This window comes from Lepidochelys kempii, chromosome 7 (genome assembly GCF_965140265.1).
Source record: "Lepidochelys kempii isolate rLepKem1 chromosome 7, rLepKem1.hap2, whole genome shotgun sequence".
Classification (NCBI taxonomy): Eukaryota; Metazoa; Chordata; order Testudines; family Cheloniidae; genus Lepidochelys; species Lepidochelys kempii.
In genome coordinates, this window is record NC_133262.1 from 85,984,296 (window position 1) to 85,998,540 (window position 14,245).

A 14,245-nucleotide genomic window follows, 5' to 3' on the forward strand; every position below is an offset into this window, starting at 1 on the left:
TTCACAGTTAAGGTTCTTGCTGGTGGCTTGGCAAGTTCAAGTGAAAATGACCAATAAGATTAGCACTATAGAACTGAAAAAGAACTTTACTACATTGTAGGGTTTCTTTTCTTTCATTTATTTTTAAACACAAAGTTAAAATGTTTTTATTTGAAACAGTCTATTTAATATTTTGTAGCATCAGTATAAACTTGTCATTGTAATGGTAATATGATTTCTTGGGTTAAACAGCCAAGTAAATAATAACATACAATCGTCAGACTGGAAGGGACCTCAAGAGGTCTCCTAGTCCAGTACCCTACACTCAAGGCGGGAATAACTATTATCTAGACCAGGGATTGGCAACCTTTGGCACGCGGCCCGCCAGGGTAAGTCCCCTGGCGGGCCGAGCCGGTTTGTTTACCTGCTGCGTCCGCAGGTTCAGCCGATCATGGCTCCCACTGGCTGCGGTTCGCTGCTCCAGACCAATGGGGGCTGCAGGAAACGGAGCGGGCCGAGGGATGTGCTGGCCACTGCTTCCTGCGGTCCCCATTGGCGTGGAGTGGCGAACTGCAGCCAGTGGGAGGCGCAATCGGCCGAACCTGCGGATGCGGCAGGTAAACAAATCGGCCCGGCCCACCAGGGGGCTTACCCTGGCAGGCTGCGTGCCAAAGGTTGCCGATCCCTGATCTAGACAGGTGATTATCCTTGACAGGTGATTATCTAACCTGCTCTTAAAAACCTCCAATGACTGAGATTCCACAACTTCCCCAGGCAATTTATTCCAGTGCTTAACCACCCTGACAGTTAGGAAGTTTTTCCTAATGTCCAACCTAAATCTCCCTTGCTGCAAGTTAAGCCCCTTGGTTCCTAACCTATCCTTCACAAAGGTTAACTAGTACAAATTTTCTCCCCTCATTGAGTTACAAGTCTACCCTATATGAATGCCATGAGCACATCTCTAATTATACAGTGCATCAAAGAACACCTGTACAAAATATTTGATTCTTACCTAACACTTTACAGTGAAAGGGCTTTACAAACATTAACCTATCTGTGCTAGTTAAGAAATAGACAGAGGAAGAAAAATTTTGAAAAATTAGCAGCATATCTGGGATTATTAGAACTCGGGGAATCCTGGGCCCCAGGCTGCACTGTTGCCTGTATTCTGCCACACCACTTATGTTTGCGATTTTGTCAGCTCTCTGTGTGCTGCTGGAAGCGCCATCCTTCAGATGAGATACAAAATTTAATACCTGACAGCTTGGTTATTTTTATGACATTTTCCACAAAAGAGCTATGAACTTACAGTGTCCTAGCCAAAAACCTAATTTAGGTAATTATGTTATGTGCACTTAAAATATTCTCACTGTAGTTTTAAATGGAGAGATTATTCACTTCCTCACCCAAAAAGGAGATATATAACAGTACAGTCATCTTTGTTATCGGCACAGAATGGCTGCAGCATTCCACCTCACTGCTGGCTGCATGATTTTATAACGTCTGTAAAGTGCTCTGGGGTCCTTCAAATTGAAAGGCACTATATAAACCAGATTAATTTTAACAGGTAACATCAGAAGAGACTGTGCTGGATCATGGTGCTTTCCCCCTGGTTTTTGATGACACCTTTTAGCAAGGAGCTTAAGTCTTGCCAATTATAGGAATGGCAAAAACAGTGAACAACTTTTTCTGTTTATGTTAAGTAGGCTCCCTTGCCCAAAACAGAAAACAGTACACAACAATTATGAGACATTACATTACTGCTTCTCACAGCTTGCCATAATTCCGAATAAGAGGCAAGTGTACCTACTGTGTTGGAAAATAAGATCATAAAGTAATACCTAAATATTAGAATTGAAAATAAGATACGCTCTCAATGATACTATCACCTTTGGACTAATCATGGTATCTGCACAGTAGTGAGCCTGAGCATACAGTGATAACAGTGGCTCCTGACAGCTTTCGCATTTAATTCAACTAGAAGCTAAAGAACATTTACTGCTTGCTTTGTTTAGAGCATGGAACATAACCAGAGTCAATTGAGGCTCATTTAGTGCCACCCTGAGTATTTCTATACACTGTTCACTATTGTGAAAATGTAATTTCATGGTGTCTTACACTGGTCACAAAGTAACCTTAGTGCCTCATCTGAAGCATGAATAAAGAAGAGTATTTGATGCTACAGCTACAGTTTGCACTATACATTTTCAGCTAATACTCCTCAAATAAAATCTAACATGGTGCAAGAGGGTACAGAAATCTCTCAGCATTAAGCAACAAGTGGGCTTTTTATTTATGCTTAAAGTTCATATTTTATGAAACATCAGTCTTATTTTATGACACTTATATCCTACCAGGCTTCCTAAGAGGTGAAAGCACGATATATTAGTTAGACTTTGTGCCAGAATACATGATCTGCTTCCCAGTCAGTGGGCAAGGCATGACAGCTCCAGAGCCCTTTTGTAGCTAGAATAAGGGTGACAACTCTTAGAAACCTTGAAGGGTTGTGTCCAGTAGATCCATGTAACCACAGAATCTAGTCAAACTCCTGCTCATCTCCCCAACACCCTTGGAGCCTAATTCTATTGCATGTAGGATATGGGATACAGATGCATGTCCATTCAATAGCTGCTGCTCTTCACACAATGGAGCTCAAGGCAGTGATGCTGCCTTGCATAGTCTTCTGTTGCTTCTACGATCAAGGTGAAATTCACTCCACATTAATTTCTTCAGGAGACCAAAGCAGGACCAAAGCAGCAGAAGGCTGAAGTTCTGTTCAAGAATGACTCCTAAGAGCACTTACCTCTTCCACAGGAGTCCAGCACTTGCTGTTGCTGCAGTTGTTCCTATGAAAGCTGCCATCATAAGTCTTTGCCTGCTTCTGGTGGGATGTGCCATTCCATGGTAACATCGGGAAACAGCCTCTAAGCCTGCCACGGCAGCAAGAACTCGAAGGCGAAACATCCTATCAAGTAAGGGAAACAAATTACTATTGAAAATAAAGCAGCAAGTGCTGCAATACAAAAGCAATTCACTTTTTCATTACTTTCCTCCTTCTTCCAACTAGCCATCCTCCAAGCCAAAGAATTTCACATCCTTATTTCAGTCCACCAATTTGCAAGACTATCACTCCAGCAAAGGAAAGATGGACAGAGCTCCCTTCAGAACTTGTCAATGACACACCTGAGCCAACAAAAAGGGGCACTGCAGTGCAACGTGAGACACTTACCTCCTCCAAAGATGCACCTACACTAGGCAGCTGACCTGCGTCTGACAAGGGATGTCAGCAACAGTCCCCCTGAATCAGTGTTGAAAGTTGCTATACTATTACTCTTTAATATGCATGTTGAGGTAGCACCCAGAGTCCTCAATCAGGATGAGGTCTCCATTGTGATAGCCATTATACAAACCCCAATGGAAAGAGTTTCCAACAATATAATGGAAATGCTGATGGAGAAACTTTTGTCCTTTCTACTCTAGCAGTTTTACCAGTTCATGGGGACCTCTGTTGGGAACCTTTTTCACCCACCAGTCAATTTCGTACAATAGAGTAGACAGGCCTCTAGAAGCAGGCTCCAACTAGATACACCCTTAGTTTTTAGACAGCAACAAATCATACAGAACCAGCATATTACCGCAAATCTTATGAAAATTTGTTTTGAAACAAACTATCCCTTTCAGAGAACTATGGTTACATTACTTGGTGAGTTTCAGAGTAACAGCCGTGTTAGTCTGTATTCGCAAAAAGAAAAGGAGTACTTGTGGCACCTTAGAGACTAACCAATTTATTAGAGCATAAGCTTTCGTGAGCTACAGCTCACTTCCTCAGATGCATATCGTGGAAACTGCAGCAGGCTTTATATATACACAGAGAATATGAAACAATACCTACTCCCACCCCACTGTCCTGCTGGTAATAGCTTATCTAAAGTGATCATCAGGTGGGCCATTTCCAGCACAAATCCAGGTTTTCTCACCCTCCACCCCCCCACACAAATTCACTCTCCTGCTGGTGATAGCCCATCCAAAGTGACAACTCTTACTTGGTGAGTGGTTTTCTAAATTGCAGATATTACGAATTTGCACAAGCCCAGCTGACACACTTTGCAATCATGACTCAGCTGTCTAAACACTCTTCTTACAGCAGTGCTTACTCCTAAGTTCTCCAAAACATTTCATATATTAAGTGAAAACATTTGTTTATTTCTCTTCAAGTATCATTGTGTTACAGATAGAAATAGGGCATAGAAATAAGTACTGCAAATTAATACAATCCATTCTGCCTAACACAATCTTAGAAGGCAAGCTAAAAACTAATATAAATTTTACTTTATTGAAAAACCCAGAAGGCTCTTGGTTATATTTTTGAAATGACTGGAGAAGAGGGGGTTATCTAGCTTGGAGCTCAACACCCAGACTCCGCTCTAACTAAAACATTACACAACCTGAAGTATGTCTTTTAAAATACAATGTGTACTTCACTGCCCTGCACAGAAATAGTTGTGCAGAGAAAAAGGGAAAACCAAGCTGCCGATCTAAATGTTATTAAAATAGTAAAAATCGATAAACTGCAAAGATTGCATCTGAGAACAAGAAACCCTCTACAGGAGATAGAATCACAAAAATAGAAACATTTAGAATAAAAAATGACTTCTGCACTGTGCAAGCTCACAAAATGCAAGTCTGAATTACAAAGGAGAAATGCTCAGGATAAAAGCATTGTGTATTCTAGTGAAAAAAAATCCTTACTGCTCTAATTCACACTCCTATGAAATTTCTCCAGATAGATTAATGCATTATAAAATTCAGAATATGGAAAGCCCTTTATCATATTTTCAAGGAGAAAACCTCCTGTTGAAGAAACGCATACTTATTTTAAGCAACTTCATTCCTTCTCCTTAGCTTTTAACATACTCTTACTACCACCTTTCACAAATGTTTACTGACCTGCTCAAGATCAAGACCAAGTGAGAGGAGCCAATAGCAATCAATACAAAGTAGTGCCTACAGATACAATTAGCATTTTATAGTTCAAGCAGCAATACAGTCCTACAGACCCACACTGCAGCTTTATCATTACTAGAAGCTCACAATTTAGTAATGTTGGGACTAGTTTGCATAAACAAATCTTTATGCTTGAGAAAACACACATACACACACCCTTATCCCAAACGCCAGAGTTAATTTAAATGTATTTACGTTTCCCCTCAAATTACAGTAGTATATAGTTAGAGCCCTACCAATTTCATGGCCGTGAAAAACACGTCACAGACTGTGAAATAAGCCCTTCTCTATGAAATCTTATCTCTCCAAAGTCAAGTGGGCTGGGGAGGGACAGGACTTGTCCTTCCCCTGCATGGCTGTTATGGCAGGAGATCTGACCCACCTCCACAGGCAGTGCAGAAATGAGTGGTACACCCTCACTTCTGCCGAGCTCCGGGCTGCTGCCCCGGGCAACTCTTGCCGGGCCTCGGGGTGCCCTACTCCCACTGAGGCTCCTGCCCAGGCTAGGGCACCCTAGCGCTGGAGCTTCTGCCCATTGCCACCGCCACCCCCACCTCGGCTCTGGGAGCTCAGGCTCCAGGCTGCTGCTCCCGCTAGCTCCCTCAGCTCCTGCCGGGGGTGTAGTAGTTGCAGCTCCTGCCAGGGCTCAGGGACTTGGACTGGGTGCTGCCCCAACCCCACTGCTCCTGCTGGGGCTGGGAGCATGCCACTTAAGTTCCCTCTAAGCTGCATAGCCATGCAGCAGCCTATTAAGTGCCACGCAGGTGCTCAGGACTGCAGCGGGGGAGCATTGGAAAAATTAGAGGGAACACTGGCTGCCACCTCCCAGACTTCCAGCCCCCACAGCTCCTGCCCAGCCTGGAGCTGCCCCTCACCCCATGGCTCCTACCTGGGGTCCAGCCAGGACTTGAGGATTTCACCCCCTGCAGCTCCTGCCAGCGGCTCAGGGAACCTGGGCTGGGGGCTGCCACTCCCCACGGCTCCTGCCAGGACTTGGGTCTTTCACCCCCCGCAGCTCCTGCCCAAGCTCCAAGCTTCACCCCGCCCATGGCTCCAGCTGTGGCTCAGGGCTGCTGTCCCCCCATGGCTCCTACCCAGACTCTGGGCCACCCAGGCTCGGGGCTTCTGTCCCCCTCTTCAGCTTCTGCCCAGGCTCAGGGTGCCCAAGCTTGGCACTTCAGCCCCTACAGCTCCTGCCAGGGCTGGGTCACCCATTTTTCAAATTATCCAGGGGCCCTGGGCATGGGGCCATATACTAATCCACCACTGGCCCTGACTAGCAGGTAGGATCCCCGGGCTGGGATGCTCCCAGCAGCACTGGGGAGATCAGACCTACCTCCACCTCTGGGAGCCTTCTCCAGCTGCAGGAAACTCGGCAGCTGCTGCCTTCAGAGCTGTGCTGCTTTCAGAGCCAGGAGTGAGTATGGCAATCCAGCAACCAGCCTAACAGCAGCTTTGGGACACACACACACACACCATCCCCTCTTGGATCAGGACCCCCACAATTACAACACTGTGAAATTTCAGATGTAAATATCTGAAATTGTAAAATTAACCAATGTTAAGACCCAGTGGCCATGAAATTGACCAAAGTGAACTGTAAATTTGGTAGGGTCCTATATGTAGCTGTGGATATTGATATGTCAACTGCTGGTATGAATTTAGGAGAGAAAGCAACAGATTGTTGTTAAACATTTATAACACATCATCATATATTTGCATGACATTTTTGAGAGTAAAAATATTTTAATTCTTGCCTGAAGAGTTTAGTCTGAAATAAGACAAACACGGGACAAAAGGAGGGATGAGGGTTAATACAAATAATGAACAAATCATGTCCCATCTGATTCTTTTAAAGAGACTGAAGTAAAGCAAGAGGAGGAGTAGGAGGCAGCACTGGAGTAGAAACCAGGGAAAGAGTAGGTTTTCAAGAAGGAAGGATTTGACGGAGCAGCACAGGATAAAGGATGCCATTCTAGTCACGTGGAGCAATGTGAAGAGAGACCTAGGAAGAGTACAGTAGAAGCATAGGGAACAAGAACGGAGGGCAAAGCACTAGCAAGGCGATATGAAATGTAGTCGGGGCAAGGCTGCCCAAACCTTTGAAAGGGAGGGTGAGGCATTTCAATTTTATATGGAAAGAGTCAGCCTTCAACAGATATCTGTGATAAAGACAGCTTCAGAGCAATGAATTCTTTGTAGACTGACATGCAAGACAACTGGCAATCCTTCAATCAGATTATCGCTTTCATAAATACCCTGGAACAGCTCTTTCAAGCTCAACCACTAGCACGCTATTTAAAACAACATTTAGTTAGGAATGCTTCTTCACATGTAGTATTTGTTTCTCTTTAGGGCTCTATCTTTACCCAATCTGTTTATTCTTTATCAGAGGTCTATGGACAACATATTTTAAAGTCATTCCCCTCTTAAGCAGGACATTCTGTATTATAAGATTACTTCCAAAGGCTTCTTGTTTTGTTCAATATAGTATTTCAGACAATATTTTAGTAAACACCAACAATTTATATAACAGCTTAAAAAGGTACCTAGAAGACAAATGCCAGGCAGAAGTGCAGACAAAGGTTTTCAAATCTGTTGACATCAAACATCAGATTTGAAGGCAACTTCACTGGGAAATCAAGCAGTGACATTCAGCTGTTATTTCCTAACCTTAGGTTAGAGTTCTGTAAAAGGTGGCTCAAGACATAGAAAGTTATTCTAATATCCCCTAAAAATCAGAGTTATGGGCAATTGCCGTAACATTTAGTACTTCCATTAGCAGTTGAATTTGAATAGTTCTAATTTTATGCTCATTTATAAACACAAACCAGAAAGTAAATTACTTTGTGATTAATGTTTTATTTATTCCTTTTAAAAAAAGCTTTTACGTGATCATAATGAAAACTCTCAGTGAAATACTGTATGCAACAATGGCCATCACATATCATCCCACAAACACAAGCACAGCATAAAATGGCCCTGTATTATGAAGGATGGCCTTCATTTCAGATTCACAATTACTTCCATCCCACTCTAATCTAAATTCCCACTTTCTCTCTTGGGAATTATTGCCATTATGTATGCAAACTCAGAGAAGTTATGCAACTGTTATTTTTTCTAAAACAATTAGAGACACAAGTTGAAAAGCCATCCACTATTTTTCTGTCCTCTTATTTGGGTCTCTCTACTTCATTCCAGCTGTACAAGACAAAATTGTAAAAAAAACACAAACAGAAGACCAGAACATTTTGTAATGATAGTGAAAAATGTGGCTAAGACTTGCATCAAGAAAGTTGTGGGGGGGGGAGGGGGGGGAGGGGGAGCCTTACATTAATGCAGCATTATGCCTGCCAATCTGAAATGCCTAAATTTTGCAGAACTATTGTACTCTCAAAAATGCTACCTCACCCCCCTTGCATACAGTAATCAGTTACTGATAAATTACATTTACACAAAAAAGCATAGTATAAAGTTTGTCTGATAGCATCAGCTAGACAGAGCTAAAGCAAAACACTTCCCACGTTAACTCACTGTTTTAAATAAATCTATCTTTTTTTAAAAATGCACCTTTGAGACTGAAGCTTTCCATGCTATCCATCTGAAGGGGTTGCCAACTAACTCTCACAATTTTATCACAAGTAGCACGGTATTTTCTCTCTAAACCCCAGCTGCTGGAATCAAGATTGCATGAGAATCTCAGGGTTCATGCTGTACTCATTTAAAAATATTTTAAAAATAAGTTTCTGGCCTTCATGGTTGCAGTGAAAAGCCAAAAAATCTGATCTAACCATAACCTAAAGCAGGGGTCGGCAACCTTTTAGAAGTGGTGTGCCAAGTCTTCATTTATTCACTTTAATTTAAGGTTTTGCATGCCAATAATACATTTTAATGTTTTTTAGACGGTCTCGCTCTATAACTCTATATAATTATATAAATAAACTATTGTTGTATGTAAACAAGGTTTTCAAAATGTTTAAGCAGCTTCATTTAAAATTAAATTAAAATACTGATCTTACAACGCCGGCCCGCTCAGCCCGTTGCTGGCCTGGGGTTCCATTCACCTAGGCCGGCAGAAGCCTGAGCGTGGCCTGCGGCTGGGACACCTGTTGGCAAGGGGCCGGCAGCCAGAACCCCAGACTGGCAGTGGGCTGCGCGGCTCAGCCCACTGCCGCTCAGTCCGTTGCCGATCTAGGGTTCCGTCCGCCAGTTCCTGCCAGTCACAGTCCCAGCTACTGGCCCCACTCAGCCTGCTGCCAGTCTGGGGTCCTGTCCCTGTCCACATAGAGTAGGTACCTACCTTCTCCCTGGTTCTAGCCATTCTCTTCCTCTCTCTCTACACTGAAATGAGCGTGGGAGTGCGCTGAGACCAGGGCTGGGGATGAAGGAGCAGGTTGGGGTGCAGGGTCTGGCCAGGAGCTAGAATGAGGGAGGGGGCTCAGGGATGGGGCAGAAGGTTTGGGTGTGGAGCACTTACCTGGGCAGCTCCCATTTGGTGTGTGGGGTGCAGGTGGGAATGTGTGTGCGTGTGTGTGTGTGCAGGAGCTCCCGTTTGGTGCTCAGGGCAGGGGGCTGGGTATGTGTGGGGGATGCCAGAGTCAGGGCTGGGGTTGTGGGGGGGTGAAGGGGTCAGGGCTGGTTTAACTGACAGCGCTCTACATCTGCAAGTGTAGCCACGCCCTAGGTGGCAGTACTGTTGAAAAGGATTTGGGGGTGTGGCAGGGTGATGACTCACCAGCACAGCGCCTCCTGCTGGTCGTCTAGGGAATCAGCTCTTTCAGAGTGGCACGCCCCCTTCAGGCCAGTGTTTCGCCTGCCGCTGGCCCCCGTCTCCCTCACAGACCCTGGTGCCCGTTCTACATCTGGGTTCTGCCACCCAGAAACAACCCACAATTGGGGTGTCCCCACCCAGGGGAACCCCTAACCCTCTATCCCCACCTTACCTCAGTGGCTACTGCCAGTCACCATCTAGCCCCCACTCTCTGGGGCAGACTGCAGTCTATAAACCACTCATCATCGGCAAGGGGGGGTGGGACCAGCTGCCTCTGCCATCTCTGGGCTGCCTCTCTGCAGCCCCAGTACCTTTTGTAGGCCTTTAATTAGGCATGCAGCCTGGGGTTTTGCTAGGCTGGAGCTCCCCAGCTCCCTCTGCCCTTCCCCAGCCCTGCTCCACCTTAGGTACCCTTCTCAGCTCAGAGGCAGCCAGGTCCTTCTCTCTCAAGGAAGCTAGAGAGAGTATGTCCCTCCTTCTGGCCCACTGCCCTCTTATAAGGGCCAGCTGGGCCCGGATTGCACTAGCAACAGCTGTGGCTGTTTTCCCCATCAGCCCAGCTTTTCCCCTGCCACAGGGCTGTTTTAAGCCCTTCAGGGCAGGAGCGGGGTAACCACCCCGCTACAGGGGGTTATAGTGGACCACAAACTGCATATGAGTTGCCGATGTGATGCAGCTGCAAAAAAGACTAATATGATTCTGGGGTGTATTAACAGGAATGTTTTATGTAAGACACAGAAAGTAATTGCCCCACTCTACTCAGCAATGGGGAGTCCCCAGCTGGAGTACTGTGTCTAGTTCTGGGCACCACAATTTAGGAAGGATGTGGACAAATTGGGAAGAGTCCAGCGAAGAGCAACAAAAATGATAAAAGGATTTAGAAAAGCTGACCGCTGATGAAATGGTAAAAATACTGTGCATGTTTAGTCTTGAGAAAAGACAACCGAGGGGCGATCTGATAACAGTCTTCCAATATGTTAAGGGCTGTTATAAAGAACAGTGATTAATTCTTCTCTATATCCACTGAAAGTAGGACAAGTAGTAATGGGCTTAATCTGCAGCAAAATAGATTTAGATTACATATTAGGAAAAACTTTCTGACTATAATTCTTACAAAAAGGATAATTAAGCCATGGAATAGGCTTTCAAGGGAAGTCTTGGGATCTGTATCATTGGAAGCTTTTAAAAACAAGTTGGACAAACACCAGTCAGAGATGGTCTAGATTTATTTCATCCTGCCACAGCTCAGAGGGCTGGACTTGACTTCTCGAGGTCCCTTCCAGCCCTACATTTCTATGATTTTATGAAAAAACAAATATGTGTCTATAGATGCACAAGTAGAAAATCAAAGACTCCTCTTTGTGCCGCTGTGCTGAACATCTAAACCATTGAACACATCAAAATGCAGTGCCCCAACTATGGATTCAAAAGTGAATTGGATGATATTCACAGTGTCACAGAAGAGGCCTTGAAACGGCTTATGGACCTACATATGCATCTGTAGAAAGTTGCTCTGCAGGTTCCATACACAGGAGAGAAAATAGTTGATGCCTGTGGTGGTACTATGCAAAGTACACACTCAGCAGCACTGGCAGGAGCAGAGAAGAAATAATTAAAGTCTCATCGGCACCATAAGGTTGACTCTCCTCCTTTCGCCTGCTCCAATGGAGAATCACTATGTGCTGAGTGCAGACTTAATCCTTCAGTGCTTCAGGGGGCACAAAAAAGAACAGAGAAAAACTGCTTCTCCCAAAATTGCTAACCCCAAAAATTCAAAAATCAGGGAGTCAGATCCCCCAAATCATGAGATTTTTTTTTAAAAGATTTTTAAATTCCCCCTGCCCACCACCAGTGCATGTAGGACAATTTCAGTGCTCTCTCTTTATTCACTACAAATTCACAAGAGTGGATTTAAACCCCTGCTGAAGGAGCTCTCACTAGTGGATCCAAGAAGATCCATTCTGCTCAGCACTGTACAAACACATAGGAACAAATAGTTCCCACCATTCAAAGTTCACAAAGTGCAAAGTGTGATGGTGCCTTTGTGACATGGGAGCTCGAACTGAGACTCTACCAACTCATCTCACCTTGGGGCTACCACTCATCTGTTAGATGGCAACACTTTTTAATCCCTGTTAAACTGGGAAAGAATCAAACTGATCATTTACAGGTAAAAGGCCCTGTAGCTCACCAGCAATACCCAGAGGCATCCGGTCCCCCAACAACGCTAACATTACACCTTCAAGAATGAGTCTTGCTTTCTGAAAAGACATTTATTAAACTGAGTTTTGACATTTTTAGAGCATACAGAGGCAGTCTTCCACAGGCAAAGTCTCTCATATGTTGCTCTCAGTCTCACGCACTCAGACAGCCGCACCTTGTTCTTAAAGTGACAGCTTCCATTAAGTAAAACAAATAATAATAATAATGAAACATGCAAATTGACTTCTAAATATGTTTTACTGCAAACTTTTATACATTTATTTTCACCCCCATGTGTCACCAGCAGTGTCTGCACCCACAACATGCAGATCCACAGCACAAATTTTTACTTCATCCATGAATAACTGGAGGGGGAAAGCATGTCATTATCCTCTACGTGGACCAGACCATGCAGCGGGCACAACACACATTGCCAGTAGGTTACACAATTATTTCTGAAAAAGCAGCAACTCAAGACTCTTTGCTGCTTTTACAGATCCAGACTAACATGGCTACCCCTCTGATACTCAATTATTTCTGAGACAGCAGTGGAAAACATGGTTTCTATTTTTGGCTCTAAGAATAGATTATGGACTTGTGGTTGCAGACAACATAGCCTAATGGAACAACTCTCCATTTGGGTCATCTGCAGGGACTGAACTTGGAACTTCTGGATATAAAAGCATGAGCTTCTACCACTCGAGGGAAAGAACCAGATCTCTTAGGATGGAGTCAGTAGCAAAGAGGCATGAACACAGGTAGTCTAGCTGGGTGGAACAGATCCATACCAGGTTAGTGTGGATTATACATAAATCTAATTTGATATGTTCCTTCTGAAAGACTGCGTAAACTGGAAGAGGCGTGACTCAGTTATATTAGACCTGGTAATTCCTAGTTTCAAGCTCTGTCTGAAGTGTCCTCATGCAAGCTCTCTGTTTTCAGTAAAATTGGTGAACATTTACACACAATCCATAAGGCTGGAAACCTGAACTCAGAAGCACTGGGAAGTGCATAGAAATATGAACATCTGTCACTAAAAGAGCTAGAACTCAAGGCCTCTGGACTTGCAGTTTAGTGCATTTACAATTAGGATATAGCCCATAGCATGAGTCGGTCTCTTTCTACCTGCTTCCCAAAAACAACACATGAAGGCTTTTTGCATCATTGTGAGAGTGCCTACAGCAAGGACCAAAATTGGGGCCTCTCCCCACGCCACAATGCCCTGATCCCCCTCCCACCCTCCGAGCCCCTCAGTCCCTGCCCAGAGCACCATCCTACACCCGAAACTCCTCATCCCCAGCTCCACCCCAGAGTCCAAACCCCAACCCCAATTTTGTGAGCATTCATGGTCCTCCATCCAATTTCTATTCCCCAATGTGGCCCACGGGGCAAAAAGTTTGCCCACCCCTGGATCAGGACCTCGTTGTGCTAGGTACTGAACAAACAGTCCCGGCCCAAAGAGCTTGACCTCCAACCCTTGAAAAGGGTACATTACTATGATTGCTGTGTTTAGTAGTCATTTTCAGGGAAGGCAATCTTAGAAGATGGAGATGCAAGTTATTTTCTTTCCCCATCTAGTGCTGATGCATTTATTGTAGATTTAAAGTTTGCCCCCACCAAAATATACAAAACCAGACCTGTGTGGTTTTCAAAATAAATGCCATTTCCTATTGAAATAGCTAAATTAAACATTTACAGGAACACATTCTTCATTTCGGTCAACATTTTTCTTTAAGTCATCTATCCAGAAGATTTGTATTGACCTTTGCTGAAAAATAATAGGTTTCACAATTTCAACTGAAGGGTCTGTGAAGTGATCTCCTTAACAATAACCTTGACAGCTTTCATTAGGTGTGTATGGCTTGTGCATTTCAGTATTTGCAGATTAAAGAAAGAATCACTGCAAAAGACCACAGATTAACGCCAAGTGATTTTTTTTAAACAAATCATTTGTCCTTCTCAATACTTTTCATGTACTAATCTCTCTTTCACTGGTAGTGGTTTGTGTCAACGTACCAATGTAACATGCTCTGTTCCAGAGATGAATTCTAGCTGTTAAGATGTATAGATCTGTGTTTTCCAAGAGTGACTTTCAGGAAGTGCAGCTACACACTTTCCCACACGTCAGGATTTTCAGCATGACTGGTGCTGTCATATTTTCAGAGAAAGGATTACCCACATTAATAAAGTAAGTAATGTACAGAGATACCTGAATTAGATTTCAGAATGAAGATGAAATTTTCTAGCAGAAGTAATTGATTTTGTGATGGGAGTTTTGGTTTATTATTT

General features: G+C 43.9%; 1 protein-coding gene across 6 annotated transcripts in view; it reads right to left on the reverse strand.

Annotated features, from left to right (window-relative positions):
- Nucleotides 1–14,245, reverse strand: part of MICU1 (mitochondrial calcium uptake 1) — a 212,784-nt gene that overhangs the window by 172,660 nt on the left and 25,879 nt on the right. For 5 of the 6 annotated variants that reach the window (XM_073353627.1, XM_073353625.1, XM_073353620.1 and 2 more), the window contains exon 2: nt 2,783–2,944. The exons of the other annotated variant lie outside the window; for it this stretch is intronic. In XM_073353627.1, coding sequence (XP_073209728.1) covers nt 2,783–2,944 — 162 coding nt within the window. The remainder of the gene's footprint in view (nt 1–2,782; nt 2,945–14,245) is intronic. 6 annotated transcript variants of the gene reach the window in all.